Here is a 26457-nt window from a genome sequence, read left to right as displayed (position 1 = left end):
GAATTATTATTATTTTATTCCTTAGCTCTGTTTTATTATTAATTGGGAAATAAGATTAACTATATAGGGTGTATATAACTCACTTAAAATATCTGAAGCAAAGCTAAATCTTCTTTTGCAAGGAGGTTAATCTTTTCTCATTGAATACTGAAATGCTTACAGACTGTAGATGTCCAGTGCAACTGTCAGTTTACTGACCAATGTAGTCTGTTTGATCTTTGTTGTTGAGCACAGCACTGTATTTTTAAGGGGAATGTGATTGGGGTGCAGAAAACAAAACAAAACAAAAAGAACAAAAAACCCCACAAACAAATCTGAACTCAATGTTCCATTTTGGGTAGTGCATAACTTTACAATGGAGAGGAAAAAAGTAATACACCAGAAAGCTGTAAGGTGATGTCTTACTTCAAATGAAAAAGTACTGACACTTTTCTTGGTAGTTTGAAACCATTGCCGTTTCTCCTAAGAGAGAGTATCACAGAATCACAGAATGGCCAGGGTTGGAAGGGACCTCAAGGATCATGAATCTCCAGCCCCCCTGCCACATGCAGGGCCACCAACCTCCCCATTTAATACTAGACCAGAGTAGATTTAAATTAGATGCACGAAAGAAATCTTCTACTCCAAGAGCAGTGAGGCGCTGGCACAGCTGCCCAGAGAAGCTGCGGTGCCCCAACCCTGGAGGGGCTCAAGGATGGGGCCCTGAGCAGCTGAGCTGAGGGGTGGCAGCCCTGCCCGTGGCACAGGGTTGGAATTGCATGGACTTTAAGGTCCCTTCTACCACAAATAGTTCTACGATTTTAGTAGCTGGTCAAGCTAAGTACTAGAGGAATTATAAATTGCTCTTGATTTGCCATTCAACATCTTAGCTAAGGCTAAGAAAATGAAATTGCCACCTATTGGAAATATAAAACACGCTTGCAAACCAAACTCCTAAGCAACTGGTTTCAGTTATGTTTTTGTTTTGTTCTTAATTTATTTTGTAGTAATTTTGATTTGGGGATGTTAGCTGATACACCCTCACTTGTTACATTCAGTATGAAGTTTGAACATGTATTTTTATCTATTCATATGAAAATGTTACCTTTGTTCTTTGACCTGCTGGAATAGGGAAGAGCAGAAATTAGTTTCTAGTCCTCTGCCTCCCATTACATGAAAAGAATTAAGCACTTGTTTTGACTTTTTTTTTTTGTTAGACTACTGGATACTGCTATTATGTAACTTTTAGGTGCATACTTTTGTAGCTTTTCATTAACCGTTAATAAGAAAGTTGTCCAAAAAGAAATCTTACTTCTAAGGGAAAAAAATAGAATGCTGAAATTTGGTTATGGAAACCCATAACTTAAAGCATTTTATTTATTTAGTAATTTTTATGTGTACTTAAAGGATGTGTTTGTTTTTTTTCCTTTCAGCTGCTTTTGCCAAGAATAAGCTACTTGACACTGGTAACAGACAAAGTGAAGAAACATTTCCAGAAAGTTATGAGACAAGAGGAAGTTAATGAGATATGGTTTGAATATGAAGGTACGCCACTGAAATGGTGAGTTTAAGTTTGTGCCTTTTCTCAGTTCATTGTGTGGAGACTTTATGAGTTTAGCACAGTGTCAATACTTCTCCTAACTTAACCACTTCATTGGGTTTCAGAGAAGGCAAAAGAGGAGGAAGATTGGGAAGATGTTGATTGGAGGAAAATCTGAAGAAGGTTTAAATGTTGAGCATAATACTGATGATTCTGCTTGTACTTTATGTATAAAAGAGAGGCTGTGCTGCACCTGTTGTTTTTGTTCTTGTCCTTGTAATATGAAATGCCTGTATTTTTGGCCTTATTGTCTCTTGCTGTAGGATTACCAAAGAAATCTGTTGAGTTTATTCTGCATTTTGAAGACACCTGAAATCTCTGGAAATAATACTTTTTTTTTCTGTGTTAATGTGAATTAGATGTTCTGTTTGCAGGCAATAAGATGTGCATAACATTTACTTTCCATTTGTGTGATATGCCTTTGTGCTTAAAAACAGATAAAATAATATTGATGTGTAGACCTTTGCTGAATTGTGTTCAACTTAATTGAAATAATTACTTGCGATTCTGTTATTGTTGTTATGTGGTCTGTGAAAAATACATTTTTTTTCCTAAGGGTTTGGAGAATCACACTGATACAGTCTTATTTGATTACTTTTTGAGTACTTTATACAAGTGTTTTGTTTTTTTTTCATTTTTCTTTTTCTGCTTGAGTTTGAAAAAACACTGAGAGCTGCAGTGTTTACTAGGCTCTGTTTAGATAGCACTGGTCCTACCTGTGGCAAGGACTTAGTATTTTGAATCTCTTCTATTTCTTGTATCATAATAGGAAAAAAAAAAAGTGACTGTTGTAGCTTTTTTTAATTGGCTGTCAAAAGTGAAACTGAATATTTTATTACTATGAATGTAGCATGGAACGTCTTGTGATTAGCAAACATTACATCAGCAGTAAAACAGTGGAACGGGTTGCCCAGAGGGGTGGTGAATGTCTCCATGAGTGGTGCATCCAAAGGCAAGCTGGAAGGGGCTCTTGAGCAACCTGATCTAGCTGCAGGCGTCCCTCCTCATTGCAAGAGGAGTTGGAAGGGACCTTTAAATGTCATCTAGTCTCACTCAAATATTTGATTCTGTGAATGATTGTAATATTTCTAATTACTTAGTCTACACTGTGTCATTTTTCTTGCAATCTGCTTTGTGTAATACTTGGCTGGGATACAGTGTATGTCCTTTCAGCTGCAGCTCTTCAGTTTTGCAGTGAGTACTGAAGAAATTTCAAACAGTTTCAAATTCATACTCTGCTGTACTCAAACCAAGATCTTGGAAGAGGGTGCAACTCTTCCTGTTTGGAATTCTAGGTGGAGCCTGAGGCATCCTATCAGACTGTTGGGGCACAGGAAGATGAGTTCCTTCCCTGCAGGTGTGTGTTGGGGAAAGGTCTGTGTATAAGGAGTTGCCAGAAGAGGTCAGCAGACTCCATAGCAGTACAGATGAAAATGCAGCGTATCAAATACTCTCAGACACCGTGCAGTTAGGGGAGCTTAAACTTGTAACTGCATTGAAGGAAATGCAGGCAGAATCTGCTTACAGGATTTGGAAAGTAGTTTGCCAAGATGGGAAAGGGCTAGAAAAGTTTAACTTCTGTTGGTGGGAGGAAAGCTCCTTCTCCACCTGCACTTCTGTAATTCATTTCTCATTTTAAGATCTCTCTTGTAGCTGTCACACTTTGGCACCTGCTTTCTATCCATGTCCACTAATTTCTCATTTGAGTGTGGGTTGTTATTCACAGCCCTTATGCTCATAGTTGATAGCCACCAGACCAGCCAACCTGAAGGCAAAGATGCTTTTACCCCACTTAGGCATTTCCATCTCTCCCTTGCAGACCTTTGTCCTAAAGGAGTGTCTTCTGATTGTAAAAACTAAGATCCTCTTGCCACACGAGCTCCACAACCGGTTACTGACATACACTTATGTCACCCTTGAGCATTTATCTTTCATGAACCTGTGGGCATGCCACCTAGCCTCTGAAGCTGTGTTTCACTTTTAATACATTCAAGATTCCCCTCTTCAGCAATTACTATTTGCACCCATGTGGATGAATAGCAGGGACTAGTTGTCCAGGATAAAACCTGCTAGTCTTCTGCTTGCCAAGAAGTTGCAGATAAACCTTTCTATAGCAAGTGAAGTGGGCAGGTGGAGAGTGAGTCCCATCTAGGACTGGGAGTAGGAGTAATCTACCACTATTACTGCTTTCTATTTGGTGGTTGTGCTGTTCAGGCTGCTCTGCAGTTTCCTTGGAATCTTCAGCCTTCTGCCACTGGAGCACTAACTGCAAGTAGAGGCAGGGCCTGGTTTTTGTTATCAAAGCTCATAACCTCTTGTCTTCCTCATGTTGTGAGTCGCCATTTGGTGCTCCAGTGGCTGCAGACCCACCTTCTGTGCAGCTGAGCATTCAGGGTCTCACCTCTGCAAAGTCCTGGTGGAGATGCCTATCTTCCCTGACACTGAGTGGTGTGCTGGCCTCCCATAGCTCAGCTTATTGACAGCACTTCCTCCATCAACACATCCCTTCTGCAGGCAGTGCCACCACCTCTGCTTCCGCTAGCCCTCAGGAGAGATTGCAAGCACTCTTGGCAGCTTGAGGCCTCTCAGCTGCCCAAGCTGAGTGGAAGCATCTGATATACCAAGGGAACTTTCTTCAGTGAATTCTGGGGGAGGGCATCGTGTAGGTTGTGACCATTCTTGTGTGCAATTGCTCAACTTCAGTGGACATTCTGTCCCCATTCTGTGAATTATGCTCAAGGCCTGGCAGTTGTGTGGGAGGTCTGTGGTACCAGTGGAATGGATGCTTTACCCTGCCCAGTTAGGAACTGGCTAAAGACAGAGGGCCGGAGTGCCATTTGATCAGTACCCATCTGTCACTTTCAAAAGGACTTAAAGTTCTTAAAATTATGTTTTCAAGGGCATCTCCCACACCTTGAAACCACCTTCTGTGTAATAACAAAAGCAGTGTTAAATAGAGAATGGCTAGAAGTCAGTGCTGTTATGCTTCTATAGACTGAAGGCTTTCGCAAACCAATTGTTATTCTAGCTACGTGTTTTTTTAATGAGACTTTTGGTCTCTAAGACATTTTCTTTGTATTCCTCCCCCCACCCCCTTTTTTTTCCTTTTCCTTTGAGAAAATATAGTCTTCAGTTAAGACCAGTTTGATTTTCCCCAATCCCACGTGTTGGGGTTGAGGGGAAACAAGTTCTATTTTTGATTTTTATTTTTAGGATTTCTTTGAGTGTGTCTGTGTATAGGTGGGGATGGGGGGTGTTAAATAATATTTCTGTGGGTTAGCTGTTCTGTTTTTTTCTGTTCTTTAGTGGTAGCAAATCTTTAAAGTCATGCCTGAGTTTTTGAATTATTATATTTTAGTTACTGTTACTGTTGGTTCCTGAGAGCATCTGCATATTTGTTGAGTTGCAATGAACATTTTTCAAATAAAGGTTCAGAAACAGCATCACAGTAGTACTGCTGGATGCAACATCTTTAATGAGGGAATACTGATCCTCAACACAAGGCACATGCACTCTTAAGAACGGAGTTTGAAGGAACATTGCTCCTTTTCATCCCATTTACAAATTGACAAGTCTTCTTTTATTCCCCATTACCTTCTTAATGCCCCTCTTAATCCTGTCTTGATTAAGAAATACAGCATTATTATGAAATACAAAGAATAGTTTTGGTCTTATGTAGCATGGTATTGATTACAGACTTTTAAAAAATATGCTTCTAACTGCATCTCAAAAATAAATGAAATACAGCATTGTGTACAGGCATTATTATGGCTTCTGTGGGCTTTGGATTAAATGCCAGTATGCGAGCTGAATTCGAGGCAGGAAGAATCTTACCTGTCATTATTGAATTACTCCTGTTGCAAACCTTACTCATAATGTAAGACTTCATTTCAGAGCAGAAAATGATTTTTCTCGCAGTCTGCTGTCATCCCCAGTCTCAGGTGTTCAGCTATGAACAAAATGATTTCAGGGCAGATCTCTTCAGAATGAGAAGCATATACTTATACATTTAAGCTGGAATAGGCTCCCCAGGGAGGTGGTTGAGTCACCATCCCCAGACGTGTTTAAAAACCTTTTGGATGTGGTGCTCAGGAACACGACTCAGCAGAGGATTGTTAAAGTTAGGGTAGTATGGTTGGGTTGTGGTTGGACTTGATGATTTTTAAAGTCTTTTCCAACCTCAATGATTCTGTGATTCTAATATAATCTATACAAAGCACAAGGATTTCACTTAAACTTGATTATGTTTATTTTGTTATCTGTGCTTGATAGAAAATAGATGTAGGCCGGTGATGGTTTGGTGTCTTCTGTAGCTCTACATATATAAATACGTACATACATTTATATATAATATATAAATGGGAAGGTTTTTTTTAATGTTCATATAATTATCAAAGGAGATCTGATTTTTGTTGCCTAATGCGTCTGGAAAAGCACTTCTGCTGAAACCCTGCTGAAGAACTCAATACATGATTGGCAGTTAATAAAATGTCTTAGTGATAAAGCTCAAGTTTTTACCACTGAATCTGGATGAATCTGAATATATATGTTATCTGTATGCTTTGTTCCCCCCAAATACCCCCTGAAAGGAGAGAACAGTTCTAGATCTTGGTATATTTCCCCTATTTTCTTAAGAAGTCCCAAATGCAATAGATAAATTCAAGAATTGTGCCCTTTTTAAAGTTTTGCTGTTGTGTTTCTGGCATAGTTTTACATGGGTTTACCAGTAGAGGGTGCCAGAGCCCTGTTTATGACAGCTTAGAAGTGAGTGATTTTGCTTCTCACAGGTGCTTTTAGGGTAATACTCTCTTACTGCTTTTTTGAACTTTTGAAACTCGTTCTTGGTTGACTCTGCGTCCTCTGTTCAATCCTATTTAATTTATTGGAGCTGCTGAGTTTACTACTAAGTGTGTTTATCTTTGTAAGATCAGGAAACTAATGAGGCCTTTTCAGTTGGTTGATTTTTTTTTTTTCTTTGAAGGGAAAGAGAACAGAGCTTTTCAAAATACCCGGAAGTTTTATGTACATGATATATGTCATTTGCATTGCTGGAGACTGCATCTTCTAAAGAATTTAAAAGGGGTGAAGTTACAGGACAAAAGTGAATATTTGGAGAGAGCAGATTTGTATGTGTTCTCCAGTTGAGAATACCATTGAAATTCAAAACTCTGATCTAGTTTTCCTCCCCTTGATTTGATAGTAAAGATGAAGGGATCACCATTTTTTTTTTTCCTTTTCATCTTTTCTACAGATAAATCATTTAGCTTTTCAAATGTCTGAACAGCTACTGTCAGAACGACTCGTGTTAATGTTGAACTTCTTAACTTAAAATACTACTTGGAAGGGTTTCACAGGGCAGCTGTAGGCTGCTTATGCAGTTGCAGTGCTAGAAATGTTCTATGGGCATAGCATTAAGACCACTGGTTTTGAATATGTGAATTCCAGGCCTGATTTTTACTGTGAACTGTAAGTCAATTATACCCGTCTGTGTAAACTTTTTTTCTGAATAAACAAAAATGAACATGAACTGCGGAAAGAGAGGAGCTAATTTATTTATGTAAATATTCTAACTGTTGTATGTAGAATTAAATGCACAGTTTCTATGTTCATTTAATCTTTTAATTTTCTAGGCATTACCCAATTGGTTTGCTGTTTGATTTGCATGCATCAAATACAGCCCTTCCTTGGAGCATCACAGTGCATTTCAAGGTAAAAATGAAATACACCTTAGATTGAGAACAACTGAGCACAGGATTACATGAAATTCAGAAGTTATGAAAAATTTTCATAATTGTTCTTATTTTACAAACAGGTAAATGGTAGGACTTTCTGATGAGAATGTTTGTTCCTCAGGAAATAGCTAAAATTTCCTGAAAATCTACAGTTTTTTTTCCATGAGCTTGTGTGTGCTTTCAAAATGATCTTTTAAAAATGATTCTGTTGTAATCTGAAAATCCAAAATTGTTTTTCAAGTGAAGTTACGAGATTGCATCAGTGCAGTTGAGTGGATAAAAAGGAAGAACTTTCCGTAACAGTCAATTCAAGTTGACTGAAGACTTGGAAGATTGAGAAGTGCTCATCCCTTTGGGCACATTAACATAGATAGGAGATACTGCAGAAATCCTTGAAGTCAGGGAGTTGCTATCATTCTTTGAAGTTGTACTTCATGTGGGTCCCCCTTAGAGAACTGAGTGAAATGGGTTTGGTCTTGTGACAGTTTAGTCACAGGAGAGACGTTACCTTGATTACGCATTGTAAAACCATTAGGTATGACTTCATGGCACTACTGATCTTTGCTCAGAAAAGTACTTGTGCCAGATTCTTTCATGCTCTGAAATGCATTGAGGAGGTGGTGCCAGGTATGTTTTGAAGTGAGAACCAAAAATCATTATGTTTAACTATGAAATTAGTTGGTTTATTACTATAGAGATATAAAAGAAACAATAAAATAGGGAAATGTACAAAAGAAAGCACTAAATTAATAAGCTTGACTTCAGCGTGAGATTTGAGCACACTGGAAGGCATTCTGGGAAGCAGTGTCATTGAATGTTTTCATTCAAAATATTCCTCTGTTTTATAAATGATCTTTCTAGTAGCAGTAATGTGATTTATTTTTGAAGCATAGACTGTAATTGTGTTTTCTTATGATGTATAATTGTTCTTAGGATATATAATTTTGCATGTTGAAACAGTAAAAGTGAATGTAAAGACAGGGATGTTTTTGAAACGATTATAATTGCTACACTTCTGATATATGTCAAAGAGGGGTGGGGTAAAGAAACTTCCAGGCTGTTTTGAAGAAACTGTAGGGTGTCTAGTTTCATAGATTGTGATTTAATTGTTGCACATCCTGAGAGCTCTGGAAGACTAACAGTAGCAAGGAGAGGATGTTGCCATCCCAAAGTAGAGCTGCCCTGAGAAATGAATTGCAGCACCGCAATGAATTTCAGTTTCATGTAGTAATGAAAGCTGATTTCAACTGTCCTTGTATTGCTGCTGGCCCAGAGATCAGCTAATTTGTTTTTCTCAAGGGGATTTTCTCAAGCTAATAAGTTTTTCTCAAGGGGATGCATGAAAGATCAGTGGAAATAATTTACTGCTAAAGAAGTGTTATTTTAGAAGTTTTTCTAACTTAGTTTTTAAAAACATAACACCTTGGATTAAGCACCTGCTTAATCTCTTTTCTTGTTTTTGACGTAACTTGAAAGCTTGTTTAAATTAGCCCACCTTAATGCTTAACGTAAAACATAACCACAATGTATCAAAGTATGTCAAAATGTTGATGACATTTTCATGTGTTTTAATTCTTTACAGTTTAAAGAGTCTAGGTGGATTGCTGCCTGAATTATTCTTTTCATTTGTGTGTAGTTACTCTTCAAAGAACCATATATTTTATTTATTTTAGCTACTGTTAGATTTTTCCATGCGTTAATTTTTGCTGTCATGGCTTTTCATTTCTTTTACAAAAGTATGCAGTCAAATAAAGAACAAAAATATTCCTTGTTGAAGAAACAATTTATTTGCATCTGCTACTGGTATTCAACGAGACATCATTGATTTATATCTTTACTAAAACTGAGCTGTAGTTGCCTTAGTCATAGTTGATGTACCTGAACCGAGTACTAACGTCTGAGAATCCTGTGGTATTGTAGTCTAGGTTACTTGCTTCTGTTACCAAGTTGTGGCTTTATAGAGAAGAGGGAAACTTTTATTCTTTTCCATTAAATTCAGCATGCCTAGCATTATGTTCTCAGCGTGGTAACCAGCTCTCTGGATTTTGAGTAGTTGGCAGGAGGTGGTGAACTGCTCTGGAAATGCTGTCCCTAGAAGAGGAAGGTAAATCAGATATGCCAGGTGAAAGGCAAACAACTTTCTTCTGCTGAAGCCCTTACCTGCTGGCCCTTGCTTTTCTACAGACGACCTATTGTAGTGAATCACAGAATCATAAAATCACAAGGTTGGAAACGACCTATAAGATCATCCAGTCCAACCGTCTCCTCATCACCGTTGCCACCACAAGCACTAAACCACATCTCGCAGCTCCTCATCCAGGCGCCTCTTGAATGCTGCCAGGGACGGCGACTCCACCACCTCCCTGGGCAGCCATTCCAGTGCCTGACCACTCTCTGAGACAAAAAGTTCTTCCTTATGTCTAACCTAAACCTCCTCTGGTACAACTTGCAGCCATTTCCCCGTGTCCTATTTGTTGCCTGGGAAAAGAGGCCAAACCCCTCTTCACCACAACCTCTCTTCAGGAAGCTGTACAGTGCAATGAGGTCTCCCCTGAGCCTCCTCTTCTCCAGGCTGAACAATCCCAGCTCCCTCAGCTGCTCCTCATAAGGTTTGTGCTCCAGACCCCTCACCAGTTTTGTTGCCCTTCTCTGGACACATTCCAGGACCTCAATGTCATTCCTGTAGTGAGAAGCTCCATCTGCTTTTGTATGGCATCAGCTGTCTTCCATTCTTGGTTTTCTTAGTTCAAAATGGGGTCTGGTGGACTGAAAAAGAAGTGCTTTGCCACTTAGTACATGAATTATAGAACTGTTAAGAGACATTGTGAAAACTAGTGGTATAAATGAGGTGTAGGTTTCTTTTTTTTTAAAAAAAGAAAAAAAATTTCTCAAAGAAAGGACTGTCGATGGTAACTAAACACAAACACATGGACCATTCCAGTGCCACTGGATATGATCTTTATCACCTTTAATGCTGTATTATTGGTGTAATTTAAAAAAAAATTACCCTAATACTGACTGTCACTGTATAAACAGGTGTTTTGTGGACTGGAACTGATACATAAGTCTGGGTGGAATGGGGTTACGAAACCAGACTGATGAAATTGCCTGCTATGGTTTTGGAACAGTTTTATGTAAGAAGTTTCTTAGTGCTTCTGTCTGTACAGATGATACTTTCCTCTTTATGACTAAAATTATACTGTAAATATCTACTGATACGTGAAGCAAAACCTGCAGTACTTTAGCTTTCTAAGACAATCCTGGTCAACTCTTAATAGCCTGTCTTTTACAGACGTAGGACATGGAGGGAATAGGACATCAGCAATAGGAGTATTTGAATTAAAGCTGCCAGTGAGATCTCTTAAAACTTTTTGCAAATCTCATAGTTGCGTAACCACAGGTGACTACCAGCTTGTTTATGATTGTCTGTTTCTTCGGGGAACTGAGTCAAGTTATTTACATTTCACTATTTCCTGTATAGGCAAGTAGAACTTAAAAACAAACAGGAATGTGTTACGTATTTAACTGCAAAACTTTCTTCTTCTATCCCCTATTTTATATAAGTGAGGATACCATATTTTATGTTGGCAGCCTCATGTAAGTAAAATTTAGTATGTCTCTAGTAGGTGTAGCAGTGTTGTTATGTTACCTCTTCTGTGCTCAAGTTCTTCAGTTTCTACTCACAGTACTGAATAGAAATGTGCCAGTGTTTTTCATCTAAAGGAAAAGAGACAGCACCCAGATCATGGGAATGTCTTCCAGTGTTACCACTTAGAAGCTGGGAATGTGAATTCTTACATCTTTGTACTTTCTACCAGTTCAGCTTGCTTTGATCAGTTTTAAATATCTCCTTGCTATTCTGTAGACCACACTATGTCTTAAAACACATTCCCAAGGAGTGACATTTGCTGTCATTTGAAATTTGTTGAAGAAAAATCAGCGTGGAGATCTTTGTAGGAAAACTTGAATATCTGACCTGGCAGTTCAACACTTAGATACATGTAACAACATAGTTCTTGAATTTGTTGTTTTCTCAAAGCTTGCTAAACCTTAAACTGTGGAAGTCAGTTTGTAGGTTCCCATATTACTTGGCTTAGGTACGTTTGTTCTTTCATCTTTTTTGAGGGATGCTGGTGTCTTGCTTTGAATTCTTGCAAGTGAAGAACTTTTTGATCTTGAAATGTAATATTTCTGATCGTTCTTTTCTTTTGGATTGGTTACGAGAATACACTTCATTTGAACAAGTTAGTTAAACTTCTAAAAGTATTTTACAGGCTCTTGCAGATGTCAGCAGGCAAATAACAATCCCAGTAATGTGTTCCATTAATCTTGGAACCTGGTAAGCTTAGATGCTCAGCACTGAAGGAGAGAGTGAGCTTTGCTCTGGAAAGAGCTTTCATTTCTTGTTCATCTCCTCTAAAGTCTTTGTACTTGGCCATACCTATATGAGAAACAAGCTTTATCTATGTCTTGTTTTCTAGTCAGCTCTGTGACCATTGGTCTGAATTAACAGTAGTATTTCTTTGTCAAGTTAGATGCCAAACTGTTTGTACTTTCAGGGGAAAGAAATTGGCAGTCTTCTCTTCCTATTGCACTTGTGGTTTTGGAAGATAATCTTCTTGATGCACAGATCCCAGAGTCAGGATTTAATGTCACAGAGAAAACACTGTGTGAAATACTAAGCATAGAGAAGGGAAGAATTTGGGGGAAGGATCTTTCCAATATTTGTTAATACCTGAAGGGAGGATGGAGTGAGGATGGAGCCAGTCTTTTTTCAGTGGTGCCCGGTGGGCACAGACTGGAATGCCAGGATATATATATTGTGCTGTGCAGATGACAGAACACTGACACAGGTTTCTCAGGGAGGTTGTGTGGTCTCCTCCTTGGAGATATTCAAAATCACCTGGACATGGGCCTGGGCAACCTGCTCTGGGTGTCCCTGATCAAACAGGGGTTGCACTAGACGGACTCAGAGATCCTTGCCAACCCCACCAGTCTGTAATTCAGAAACTCTCTAACCTCTCTTCATCTTCATCTAATGAAGGGGGTATTATTGTTCTTATCTTTCTAGGTAAGTCTATCCCCAACTCTTTTTCATATTGCTAGCTGTTACAAGAGGAGGAAAGGTATGGGTTTCTCCAGTAGAATATTGTTCCTACTGTGACTTGTTAACTCTGTTGTAAAAAAAAAAAACTTTGAAATATCTCCTATTACATGCATTTCCAAAATGGTTTTGACAGTCCTTACAAAAACTTTTTTTTTAACAGCTTATTTCTAATGGGTTAAGAGGAAAGAGAACGTTGTAGAGTAAGAGGTGAGAAATAAAAATATGTGGCAAGCCCATGTTATAAAGGGGAGTACTAATGATGCTACTTTGGTTTGATTCCAGGGGTTGTGCTGTTCAGTGTAGTCAATAAGCAACTGTGAAAAGGGAGTGGATATGGAGGGGATAAAACATGCAGGGTTTTTAAACTTAACAAATCCAAATAATGGATTTGTGATACCATGTGCTTGTATTTTAAGATTGCAAATGATGCTGTCAATAGAAGAAAAACTACACCTATACCTACACTTCTGAATAGTTAATATCCAAAGGTGTCTGATTTGTACCTGAACAAGATTAATGCTATACTTTCTTAGTAAATGAATTAGAAAGGTAGTTATCACTTACTACGTAATAATTGTACATCTGCAATGTTGAATGCTCTCAGGATTGCTAATGAAATAAAAAGGAATCATGAAATCATGTTACACAGTCTAACAATAAACACGTCTAGTAAGTAAAATTGGAGAAAGCTTTCCAACATCTTTGAGAATAAATGTTTGCTGATGACCTATATGCTGTAATTCATACATGTGGATGATGATAATTGGAGGAAACTTTTCTACATAAACTTCATTGAGAAGTGGTAGGAACTGCTAGAGAATTAAATATATGCTTGAAAGCATATTAAAACACTTCCCTGAATTTGGAAGGTAGGTAAGGGACTAAATATATCCACCTATGTATTTAAATGTTCAAGTTGAGGTTGAGTAGTTTAAAGTAATTTCTAGTTTTACAGAAAATTGTTCAACTTTAATTTTTTTTTTGTACATTTTTCACTGCTAAACCTTTCTTTCATCAGTAAGAAAATAGATGTTATCTTTGCTAAGTAGAAAGTTCCTGTCTGTTTCTGTTGTATAAATATAAAGCAGATTAAAATAATCTTTTATTCTTCAACTTCTGAGGTCTGTGATACATTTATTTCTCTTGATCTGTCTTTCTCTTTATAGAATTTTCCGGAAAAGGATCTTCTGCACTGCCATTCTAAGGATGTGATTGAAGCTCATTTTATGGCTTGCATAAAAGAAGCAGATGCTTTAAAGCACAAAAGTCAAATCATCAATGAGATGCAAAAAAAGGATCATAAACAACTGTGGATGGGGTTGCAGAATGGTAATACACTGCATCAAATATTAATTATGTTTAGTACTACCATGCTAATAAATACGTTTAAGTAATGTCATGGAAAAGATCTATTTGACTAAAAAAGAGCAGTGAGTATGTGATAGCCCGAAAGTTAGCTTGGGATATTCAAGGAAATTGAATTGAGTCATAAATTGAGTTGAGTTACAACTGTTTAAACAAAACAAAACCAGCAACAAAATACTAAGTGTAGTTTTGTGTAACCGATGGTCACACCTGGGGTATAAGTGCTGTTCACCTGGAACTATCTTAGATTGTAAAAGCTAAATAGCTCTCCTCTCATTTATGCTTACAGATTGCCACTGATAGACAATAGATGTGGACTCTGATAAACAAATTATTAATAAAATTAATAATTTTATTCTCTCCACCCTTTTAACTTTTATTCCTGATTTTACTGGCTTTCACAGAGGTCTTTCATTGGCGAGCATTGACTTGGAAAAAATCAGCAAAATAATGCAGAACAGAACATTATAAAATTAATGCTCTTTCTTTAAACAGAGGGTGTGAATTTTTATTGCAGTGTGAAACATAACATCATTTCAGCATCTCTTCCTACTTATCATGGTTCTCAGAGACCTGTAGGTTGGAAAGTTGTGTATAGGTTTCAGAAGCTACTGGCTGGTGAAATAACTTTCAGTATGTTTTCCTGATCTCTGAAGTCGTTGTTAGATAATTACTGGTAGATTTCTGAAAGATTTAAGGGTTAACACATTTAACTATGTTGAGATACTAAACAGAATTAACTTCTTCCTCTGTGCAACCTTCTCTAGGGAGCCTGCTTTGGCAGGGGGGTTGGACTAAGTGATCTCTAGAGGTTCCTTCCAGCCTCTATGGTTCTGTGATTCTGTGTGTTAAAATTAAACAGAACAGGAAAACCTCTGAATGCAAGAAGTTTTGAGGCATGTGTTTGCTTTAGACAGCAAGGTGTCAAATTATTTTGGATTTGGTATGTTTATTTAATGAATGTGTGGGTTTTCAATTTTTTTTTTTCTTCTTTAATAATTTTGAAGTCTAAGCACTTACTTGGAAACTCTGGTTTCTGATAGTGATTTAATTGAAGCAGTTAGAAATTGAAGGGTTATCTTACCTTGACATTTTGCCTAATAAGATCTTGAGAGATGCATTACAAACGTGTAAAATGTCTTTGGTAAAAATGTATTTAATCTGATTCAATTCAAAATACTTTAACTTGTTGAGAGATTGCTTTGTGTAGATATCGACAGCAAACTGACTGATGTCAATTTACAATGATGAGTATGTGAGTAAATGAAGTGTTTCTTATGGAGTAAGAATCCATAAGAAAATATATTTCCCTAAAGCCTGTATTGTCACAAATCAATCAAAACTGCATTTTTTTTTAAATAATTCTGTAAGAAAACTGTATTCTGATGTAGTAGCATTTGTCTTGCAAGCAGTTCAGTTTAAGAGAAGCAAAATGCTGTGCCAGCATACTTCTCCTTTCTATATTGAGAGCTACTAGCTTTACTGAAAATAAAATCCTGTCCCTTAGTCCTGTTGCTGGTGTGTTTGCAGAAGCACACTTTGTGCTCTTTATATTAACGCTTGTTACAGTTGAAGCCACAAGATCTCTAATGTGAGTGAACTGTGTTAATGGCAGAACAGATAAGTGCACAAAGAAATAGTATGAGTTAAGACTCTTTATTGAAGCAGAAATTATAGAACCTCTAATGGATACCTTCAATATTGCAAGGTAGGAGAACAAGTAAGCAGGATTTTCTTTCTGTACTCGTCTCAGACACTTTTAGTTGATTATTTGTCTATCTTTAGTTGTAGGCAAACTGGATATTACTGAGGTAATACAACAACAGAGGTTGCTTAGCAAGGCTGAACTGTATTTAGGAAGGTTTCACTGTATTTAGTGAGAAATTGCACCTGTGGAATCTGGCACCTAAATGTGAAGTTTAAACAATCTTGAATACTTTCAAATGCTAATTTTAATTTCTCAGATCTTCATAAAAAAGAAACAAGAAAAGCTAGTGAAACCAAGAAAACTCTTTTTAAGCACGTTATATTTTTCAGAATGTTTTTATAGGCTTTCGTTTGAGATGTAATAATTTTAAACCTCTGTGAAACAAGAAAGAATCACCACAAAAAAGAGAAGAAAGTAGCATTTGCGATGCTGCCTTGTAAATTATGATACATCTACAGGGTTTGTTTCTGTGAAACTTCAAATAATTTCCTTCTTTGCTTAAATATAGGAAGTGTTATTCTATTTAGTGATTGACTGCAGTGCTTCCAGGATATGTTCTTCAGTATTAAACTTGGTTTTGGAAAAAGAATCCTTTTTTGCTTTTTTGAGGAAGGGTAATGACCAAATATAATTCCATGTAAATGTTTCTGCTGAGAAGAAAGTACTAGAGGAGTATGATAAACTAGCATGATAAACTTCTCCAGTGTCTGTAGGCTCCCTAGAGGGGGCATCTACAGAGCTGTGATAGTGAATTTGTAGCTGGTAACAAGTCATAGGTATTCCTAACACCTTTTATTTCCCCCCTTCCACTATTTCTGGTTTTGTATCAGTCTGCGACTAAATTAAGTAGGTAATTTTCTGTCTATTGGTTGAGCTGTGCTTTTGCTTGTTCCTCAGACTTCAGTGAGTTGATTTTTTTTGTCCTTAAAATAGATATTTCCTTAGCTAGAGCACTTCTTTGGAGTGGGTGCATCTTAATTTTGACTAATATCATGGATGCCTGAATGTAGTGGGGAAGCAATAAAGGCAGGGTATGTAGCTACATTGACCTCTGCTCCTTTGTAAGAATTGCTGAAATTCCTTGGTCAGAAATGATGGAAAATGTTACTACTGTTCTTGCTATAATAATGTTATGGCTCTTTTTATCATGGGTAAAGAGGATTTTCAAGTGGGTGGCTGTTTCTTCTGGCCTTTTGTGGTAGAAAAATAAAGGCACTCTGCTTTGAAATATTCAGACTGTGGGCCTAATGATGACTTAGGATCAAACAAATGAGATTTCAACTCTTTTTAGTGTGAGAGCTGTATTTCTTGCATGGTTCAAAGAATTACCGTCTATAACTTTCGGTATATAATAGTTCTGATAAAAGAAGGTTTTTAGAGTCAGCACAGCTGCTTCTCATCAGATGTGGATAGAGAAGCAGCCATACCCTGAAATTTTCATAGGCATCCTTTATAGCTGGTAAAAGCTGGACTTGGTGTTTCAGATGCATGAGTGGGCAAAATGAACAGTAAAACCTCATGACCACTTTTAAGACTTCTTTATATTTTATAAAATATAATGAAGTCATTTTACTGAAAATATTGTGGAAAAAAAAATGTAATGCTTATTCGTACTGTAGGGTTTACCTACGATATGAATGTATGGTGATGTTGAATTGTTCTTATTAAAGAAGTTCTATAAACATTCAAAATATGCAGTATTTAGTTTTTAAATTCGTGTGATCTTTTTCTCACGTTACAGACAGAATGGGACCTGTATTTTCTTTATTTCTCAGTTTCATATTTAAAGCAGTCCTGTGTTGTTTTTTTTCTCATTTGTGGACTGTAAGTCATGTATTACTGGGTTATCACGTTCAAAGTTCGAAATAGGAGCTCCCAGAGAGTGAAACTGTCATACCTTATCGATATCTTTTGTGCTGCATGGCTCACAGGTGTGATGTGTATGTGGTTTTCTCTCGTGAGGAACCAATGGAAGTTGATGCTGTTCTTTACCTCAGACTAAGATGATAAGCGTGTGTAGGTAACTGAAGAAATGTCATCACAACTTACCATCTGAAACCTAAATTAGGCAATATGTACTTAGAAAACCTTCAGAAAATTAGCAAAAGAACAAATGAACAAGCCAAGCCCTCAGTTTTCACATCACAAAGACATCGTTTTTTTTCTTCCCTTTATCTCTACCAAAATAGTAATGTTCTGTTTGCAGAGATCTGTTTAACTTCAGAAAGACAGAACAACTGTTGTTCTTTGAAAACGTGTGTATCGTTTAAGAGGATTAAAATAAAAGCAGATCATTACCTTTCTGGGCTGGTCATTAAAATTCTCTTGAAGTGCCTATTTTTTCTTATAGTAATTGTCACAAACTGCATATTTTGGAGTTAAGAGGGCATAACATGCACTGAACAGTGAGACTGCTGGTGCTGGAACAGCCTGGTGAAAGCAGGATTTGAAGAGCTCTGCCCAGAACTGCATTGGTGTTGAGCTGGGGCCAATAAACCTGGCTAGATTCAGTCAGGATAGACTAGCAGAATGAATCAGATGCATCTGAGCAGGCCTTCCTTTGGATGATCTGGGAAGGTGATGTGTTTTGCTTTTCGTGATAGTGGATTGTTACTGACTTCAGCATTAGTTCTGTAATGTTTACTGGCTTGTTATTCTGTGTACATAAATGAGTAACCTAGTGATGCACCCACAAAAGTGCAGTATTTTGGTGCTAAACAGTCAGCCTCCTCCCCCCCCCCCGTGCTATTTTAATTAGATAAAAGTGATACAGAACCTCTTTTTTTTTTATTTCTTTTGAACTGCCTTCTGTTTTCTTCATTGCACCTTCTCCCTGAAAAGAATTTCATTTCCTGAAGTATGCAGATGGAGGCACAAGTCTAACCAAATGTCTGAGTAGACCATCTCTAAAGAGCAGGCTTCATTTTGTTTGAAGTATGCAGGCTGTCTGGATTTGGTCCAGAAGACTGGAGATGAGTAAAATTGTCAGGAGTCATTTAAACTTTGACTCATCCAGGGAAGTCTATGACAAGCCCTGCTGTTCTGTTTTTATCTAGCCTGCGAGTTGTGTTCCAAAGATGATTGTTTTTTTGTTTAATAGTCAGCAGTACTTTCTTTTCAGTTTAAGTCACAATATGTGCTCAGATCTCTGGCTTTTAGGCTGCAAAGAAAGCTTGATTTAAGTAGGAAGTATGTGTTTCTACATACGGATAATAGAAAGAAGTTAGGAACAAAAGGGACTACTTTCTGCCAGATAAGTTGATGACCTGGAAAAGAAGGGAGATAGTATTGAGGAAACAGCGTAGTTAGTGGAACTTCTGTGTAGCGAGGATGTTTAATAAGTGAAAAGAGTGTTGGTAAGGTGTGGCTCCTTTGTGGAGAAAGGGGAAGGCAGCCCTTTTCACATACCTCATTATCTGTCAGACCCCAAATGCTGCTTTGTCATACAGCTTTCAAAATGTCCTGCTAACCTGCGAAGATTAAGCACTGCTTTGAATCTTCAGTTGTCTTTAGAATGCTACTTTTATTTGAGAACTAATGGAAAAAATATAGCATAAGAATATGCACGTGAAGCATGCTCATCTCAAACCCAACTGTATAATACTGGGGGAGAGCTCCCCTCCCTTTTTTTCCTTGAGTTTAATCCATGGTTCATTTTGCGCTGTGGCTTATGAATTATTACTGAATTTACAGCTAACAGTACGTGCAGTTTCTCCTAATTCTTCTGACAATGGTGGTGTAGTTGCATGCAGGCAAGATGAGCTGAATTAATTTAATTTAGATGATAATAGTACTAAAAGGTTTTACAGATGCCAGTAGCCAACCTTGAATCCCATCTCCACTGCACTTTATTACTGCTAGTACTTGAGCTAATTAGCATACTAGTGCTGATTTCATGGCTTATTCATCTAGAATGGGCAGACCAATTCATTTGCTCTTGACTTCCAAATTTTACAGTCTTTACTGCCTTTGCATGGTATTATGTAATAACACACACCAACTCAGTGAGAACTTGGAGGATGCCTAGAACTTCTGGGGAAATCATCCTAGTGAGATATTTTTATGAGTAATGACTGTTCTTGAATTATAAAGTAAAATCACGACAACTTCAGATGCATTAATGTTCAGTGTTGTACTTTACTATTTATGATATGAAAAATATTTCCACAGTTCTGTTGCTAGCTTCTGTCACATTAAGTAAACAGTTACTAACTCCCTATATAGATATGCATCTATCTATATCTATTTATGTATCTATGCATCTATCTATGCATGTGATAGTTACTCTCATCTGATGACATTCTGAAAAGACAAATGAACATTGTTCCCTAGTGTAATAGTTATTATAGTAGTTATTCCCATCGACTCAGTACTAGTGAAGATGAACTGGGAATACTGTGTCCACCTTGGATCTCCAGAACGATAGAAATGCTGGCAAACAGCAGAAAATCCAAAGAATGCTGTTAGGACAATTAGGGGTCTGCAGTATATGCTGCAATAGAAGAGACTGTATAGTTTAGCCTGGAGAAGGCTGAAGATGGATTAAGCATCAGCTTTTCACTACCTGAAGGGAGAAATTGTAAAGAAGAACAGAGTTCTGACTCCTCTTGGATGTGCCTGCATTGATGATAGAGTTTGACAAGTACAAAAGATGGTTACACTTGGAGGGATTCTGTTGGGATAAGGGCAAGGTGTTTGAGAATGGTAAAACGTGAACTCATTGCCCAGAGAGCTCTCTAACCCTGGAGACTGTCAGAACTTGCCTGCATAAGGCCTTGAGCAAGCACATTTAACTTTATGTAGGCAGCTCTGTTTTGGACTGGAGCTCATATTCCAAAACCTTCCTCCAAAGGCACTTCAATAATTTTTGCCACGATTCTGTTATGTCAGTTGTTAATGTTATGGTTGATTCTGCCCAAGCTGTACATCATTTCTGTGGTTTGTATGGTTATTGGACAGTGGTGAACCACTGAGAATAGAAGAAAAAAATTTGGGTTTTTTGACTCCAGAGTTGGATACACTTTTATGCTGGCTGCAAATTGCAATTGTTTGCATAGAGTTAGAGCTACAATTCAATCCCAAGCAGCTTAAAAAAAATAACCAAGCCAACTAGATGACTTGAAGAAGAAGCAAGGAATCATACAGGAAAAAATCAGGCATAAATGATAAACTGGGTGCTACATTTGTTTCTTTTTTGACTCTTTAAAAATGTATAGGGAGATAAGTGCCCAGAATTACCATTTCCTTTCTGAATTTAAGCAGTAATCTTTTCCACATTTCTGCTTTTAATTCTTTTTGTTATTTAAACTTTCTCTGCAGCCTTCTTGAAAAATATTAAGTTCTGGAATCAGTATTCTGTTAATAAATAATTGCATAAGTGTCACATAGAGAGACTAAGTAATTCCTAAGTATAATAATTTGTCTGCTGATAAGTTTAAAAGGATTTTTGGTTCTTTTTAATCATCCTTCTACATTAAGAACTTCATTTTGACCATATGCAATGATTACTGTTTTATTGGAAGCTACTCTAGATATAATTTATCGTTCTGTGATAATTACCCATATTCAAGTTGTTCATGTGAAGTGTGACAGCACTTGAGTTTCAGGGAATGACTGTAACACACTAACGTGAATTAATACTGATTTTTCTGGTTGTCTGGAAAATATGTCTCAGCCTGAGAAAGAAGTCTATCCTTGGAAATTTCAGTCTGGACTAATCCTTAATTAAAGCTGCTTAATATTAAAAAATCAAACATGACTGCCTGTTAACAACAACAAAGGTTTGGTTTTCTAAGCAATGACTGGAGATATTAACAGCTTTTTAATGTAACCATTATATATTTGGATTAATTTCAATGACTTAAATGATTTCCAGTCCTACTTAATGGAAGAAGCCATAATTCTCAGTGTGGTTTGTTGTTGTTTTTTAGTTGGTTTTTTTTTTTTTTTTGTACCTGTCTTAAACAATCTTAAAGGGAGTTTTGAAAGCAGTAACATTTTCAATGAGATATTTGAACACCAAATGCATCATGTGTCTTGCTTGACTAATTAGTTTGCTGGTTAGTAATTTTGTGTACTGAGACTATGGACGACATTGTTCTTGTGGATTTGTTACCTCTTGCTATTTCTACATATATGGACATTTTCAAAACTTCTTGTAGATTTAGCACATATCTGTTATACTGAAGACTGTCTGTGTGTTTAGATGTGCACTCGCTGCATTTCTAATTTCTGTATTCATAAATATAAATGATAGCTGATATGTTTCTTTCAACTGGATCTCTCTTCCATTGTTTGCTTATTAACTTTCTGATTATTGACATAAAATCCAGAGAAGAAGGGGTTTTGTTTATTGCTTGTGGCAAACGTATATAAAGCTCTTGTTTAAGTAATGTGATTAGTAGTCATTTGAAACTTTTCTGCTATCACTAATCTAATATTTCTGTTTGAATTTTATTACCATTAATTGGAATGCTCTTTTTCAGATACGAAGGTCTCATCTTTTGCAAGTACTGATTTTGCTAATGCAGAAACTTTAACATATTGGTCAAGCACTTCCTTTAAAACAGACACAGAAAACAAAAGTGATTGTTTTTGACTGCCTGGGAACATAGATGTTACATAGCCTGCATAACAATCTCTAGAGGGAGGGAGATGTGCATGAGAAGTGCTTCCGCTGGTTGGTGCAGAACTCTTCCTTGATTACTGGCTTGAGGAAAATTCAGTTTTGATTGTTAAACTTCTGCCCAGTAGCTTTGTGCCTCTAAGTCCTATCTAGTCAATGCTCTAAAAAGTTGTTATTTCTTGTAGTATTGTTAATAGCTTCCTTATGTCTGTTTCATATAAATGGGAGGCACTGACACAAAAATGGGAGAATTATGAATATAAAATATTTTCCTCGTATTTTCAAAAGAATTTGGGGAGGATTGAGTGCTTTTTTTTTTTTTTTTTTAACTTTAAATTTGAAGTTTTCTCCTACTGCACTTATTTTAAAATAAATTGGAATTCTGCCATTAAGCCAATGTGCATGATGCTGATAAAAGCTCTTGCTAGGTTGTATGTATTAGTGTACATGCAGACTGGATAACCTTTTTCCTGCATTCTTTAAAATTTTGGGATAGTTTTCTTACACCCAAATCAGCTTCCTTTAATTAAAAAAAAAAAAAAAAAAAAAAAAAAAAAAAAACCAAAGTATTCAGTATCCATATAAGGTTGTTTGAAGGACAGCAGTAGAATGTTGAAGATTCCTTATCTGGGACGTCTTTAGATAATGCTCTACCTACACTGTATATGTGTCTTAAGACCTCTGACTCGTTTGTATGAAGGCTACTCTGAAAGTAATGCCTCCTGTTTTATTATATTGGCCCACGACATCAGATGTAAGTGTTGATGGTAGGACAGGAGAGGGTGAAGCTCTACTGGCATCACTTTTGAAGCGAGCTACGTACCTTCCTGCTAGCAGAGCTCATGAGAAGGCTGCTATTATTCTTTGCTCATTGTATGAGTAGATGTCTGACTCTGTAGGCTGGGGTTCCCAATTGTAGGTTTGCTTGGGCACAGACAGCTCCTGGGTCATTGTTGTCACAGCTGAAGTCTCCAGCAGGTTTGCTGTTGGGCACTTTGCAGCTCAGGCAAGTACTTGCCCAGAGGTGCTTGCTGCTAATCAGGAAAGAAGGGAGTGGAATTTCTTTATGAGATAAGTATCAGGAAATGCTGCTACGGAATACCTGGCAGAAGTGTTACTGTTTCTGTGAAACTTTGCCATCTTCAGTCACTAAAAGCAGCAACTTAGGAGCTCTGCTCTGTGTATTCTGTGCATCCTTCAGCGCACTGACAGAAGTCTGGTACTGTATGCTCAGGAGAAGCAAATCCCAGATTATTTTAGTTTTCTGTAGATGCAACAATTTTGGAAGCTGGAAGCTTTTATCAGTGAGCAGATTTCTCAGTTTGACCTTGACTCACAGTGGTGGAATTCTCTAACAGTATTCTCTCTGTCGTCGTTCTGAGACTCAGCATTGCTCTGAGGAAAGAATGTGATACCACTTTCCTGCTGCAGACCCAGCCACTGTGTTTTGTGCCTTAAATGTTAGGGCTTATAAAGAAACTTATCTCTTGCTCTTCTCTTTTTAAAGCTGCCTCTCCATGAAGTTAGTGGCAGCTTTATTCATCGTAGCCCTTTGTATTCCTTTCTGTTAATTTTTCTATTGGTTTTTTTGAATTGAATAGTTGATTTAAATCTGTTATAAATAAATAAATAAAAGAAAACTTATTACTTTAGACTTGTGTTGACCTTAACAAACTGTAAGCACAGTATACTATTCAGTTCTTGTATTGTCTGAACAGGATGAAAATGGTGTGCTGTATCGCTGTTTTGCTAAACCTAGTTATATGGATAATGTTAACAAAAAAAAAAATGTTTTTCAAACAAAATTTTATTTCCAAGCTGCCTTGTGAAACTGGTAGTATACTTTCTGATTAGATCATGCATCACTGGGGATTATTTTAATACTTACATATCCAAATGTAAACACTCTGAGAATTTTTTGCCTGCTTTTTAGTTAATCCATGCTTTGCACCTGTATCTCACATATAGTTAGGAACAAGTGGACATTTTTAATAAACTGGGAGGCAGTGTGGACCAGTACTAGCCAAGAGTGTAGATGCAGACACTATTAGTTGAGGTAGTGGCTCATTATTTCTCTAGCACTGGGAGATGTGATGTGACTTAAACTGAAAGAGAGACCTACTAGAAGTCATCATGTCACCATTTTCATAGGAAAATGCAGATGGCTTTTCTCTGGCTTGAGACTAAATAGGAAAGAGAAATATGGGGAAAATAAATTTGTACAGACTGAATTCCCGTAAGAAAAGTTTGCATTTGCTTGCTGTTCCAGTCATGCCTTATTTGTCTCTTGTAGCTGAAGAATTAGGCATGTTACTAGTATTAACAAAATCTGCTTTTACCTTCACAGATAAATTTGAGCAATTTTGGGCTATAAACCGAAAACTCATGGAGTATCCTCCAGAAGATAGTGGATTTCGGTACATCCCATTTAGAATTTATCAGGTAGGAGATAACAAAGTAAAACCAATTTTATCAAACTCTTCACCTAAGGCGTCCTATGTCATTATCTTGGCTTTTCATAATTATACTTTCCCTTTTCTAACATTAAGGTGAAGGTTTGTATGAATTAGTAAAGACAAGCTGGATTGTGTTTATTCTAATAGATGATTACCATTCACTGTGTCGTAATACTTGAGAATGTGCTAAAGCTAGTTTAGATGGTAGTTTGATGTGTAAAAACTAAACATGGGGACTGCTTTGGATGCAACTACTTTGAAATGGCTGAATGAAACACTTGAGAATCAACACTTTTTCCTTTAACTACTGTGTAGGCTTCTTTTCTTGCTGGTGTTACAAAGAGAAATTTAGAGGCATAGATCTTGTGTCCAATTCTTACCTTTTTTTCTTTTATTATATACTTTATAATACCGAACGATCTTTGATTATTTTTTTTTCTCTGATCTTTAACACTCCAGTGCTGTTTTTCATAGAATCATAGACTCTCAGCACTTTGTTTATAAGGATTCCAAGGAATACATCTCAGTTTTTTATGTCCCCTTTGTTTTCATAGCATTATGGTCATGATAAACTTCAGAACTAAGCATGGTTAAAAGCTATGTAGTCTCCTATCAATTAGAATTCTTCTCTGATCTGGCTTTGATGCATCTTGAGCTGTTTACATTTGTTTTACACCTGGCACATTAAAAAAAAAAATCTCGTGATTTTTTTTTTCTCGTTATCTATTACTGCTTTGTATGGTAAATGGTAAATTAAAATCTGTAAAAGACTATCAATGTTGCTATGAGACTGAAATATTTTTTAATGTTAGATACAAGACACTTACTGTCATAGTGAAACCTTAGGTTGAGAACGGAAATCAGTTATTTTGGTCAGATACCATGGCAGATGACAAGGTTAGTCTAGGTATCAAAAAAAGCACTTTGCTCAGCATTTCTGTTTGACAACTAAATTGTTGTTCTCTCATAGTTTTTTGTTTTGTTTTCTGTAAAAAACAAAACAAAAGAAAAACACAGCATATGCATGGATACATCAAGTGAAAATTTTGGTTTTTGAATAAGATAGAGGACTTAAAACTTGAGTGAAATTTTGATATCCTGTGATATTTTGTGCTAGTAAAGTTTTCTTTAAAAAAAAAAAAAAAATTGCTTTCTGTTTTTATACTTTTACTCAGTAGTGCTTATCTTCATGTTAGCTTTTTCAGTTGGAAATGTGTACTTGATAATAGTTTAAACCCCAAATATCTGATTAAGAGTAGAAGACCAAACATAAATAAAGATGATGCTGAGACAGCTTTTGAGAAAGTTGCTGTATATTATTTTCAGTGCTGACATTCTTAACATTTCTAAGTATTTTCAGTAATGTTCCTCTTTCTTAAAAGGTGGCTGCAGGTGTTCCTTGCTTTTTTTGTCTTGTTGCTTTGTGCACTGACAACTGCTCATCATAAAGGTGGTATTTAGAGGAATTTTCAGAAAGCTTGAAAGATGAGATGATAATTTGATTCCAAACAGGAAGTTAATTTCTGTAATTTCATCATAAATTTGTTATACTCAGTGACAGATTTGCATATACTGAAATAAATTAATCAGAGGTATTTTTGAAATCTATTTAACCTCAATCCCAACAGCATTGACATTCTCTTATTAGGAAAAGTCAGCTTTGCATTCTAGTTGGTAATTTTCATATTCCTACATAAATATCTGACAGTTAGTCTGGGTTTGTATTAAATTTGTATTAAAGTCATTCATCTCTTGCGTATTCTTATACAACAGTTCTGTTGATTAAATAAACCTGTGCAGTTGGATTACAGGAATTTACTAGACATTGCCTTCAATAGGAAGAATTCCTCCTCTTACTCTCCCTACCTTCCATTATCCCCCCCCA

General features: G+C 36.8%; 1 protein-coding gene across 3 annotated transcripts in view; it reads left to right on the top strand.

Moving 5' to 3' along the window:
- Positions 1–26457, top strand: part of ATG5 (autophagy related 5) — a 71498-nt gene that overhangs the window by 4162 nt on the left and 40879 nt on the right. For all 3 annotated transcript variants that reach the window (XR_008210206.1, XM_052698639.1, XM_052698647.1), the window contains exons 3-6: positions 1413–1540; positions 7210–7288; positions 13585–13747; positions 24464–24558. Coding sequence is in view for 2 of the 3 variants with exons in the window: in XM_052698639.1 (XP_052554599.1) it covers positions 1413–1540; positions 7210–7288; positions 13585–13747; positions 24464–24558 (465 nt within the window). In the remaining variant the exon portion in view is untranslated. The remainder of the gene's footprint in view (positions 1–1412; positions 1541–7209; positions 7289–13584; positions 13748–24463; positions 24559–26457) is intronic.

Source organism: Tympanuchus pallidicinctus, unplaced genomic scaffold, assembly GCF_026119805.1.
Source record: "Tympanuchus pallidicinctus isolate F22 unplaced genomic scaffold, pur_lepc_1.0 scaffold1, whole genome shotgun sequence".
Taxonomy (NCBI): Eukaryota; Metazoa; Chordata; class Aves; order Galliformes; family Phasianidae; genus Tympanuchus; species Tympanuchus pallidicinctus.
This window is presented reverse-complemented; position numbering and strand designations above follow the sequence as displayed.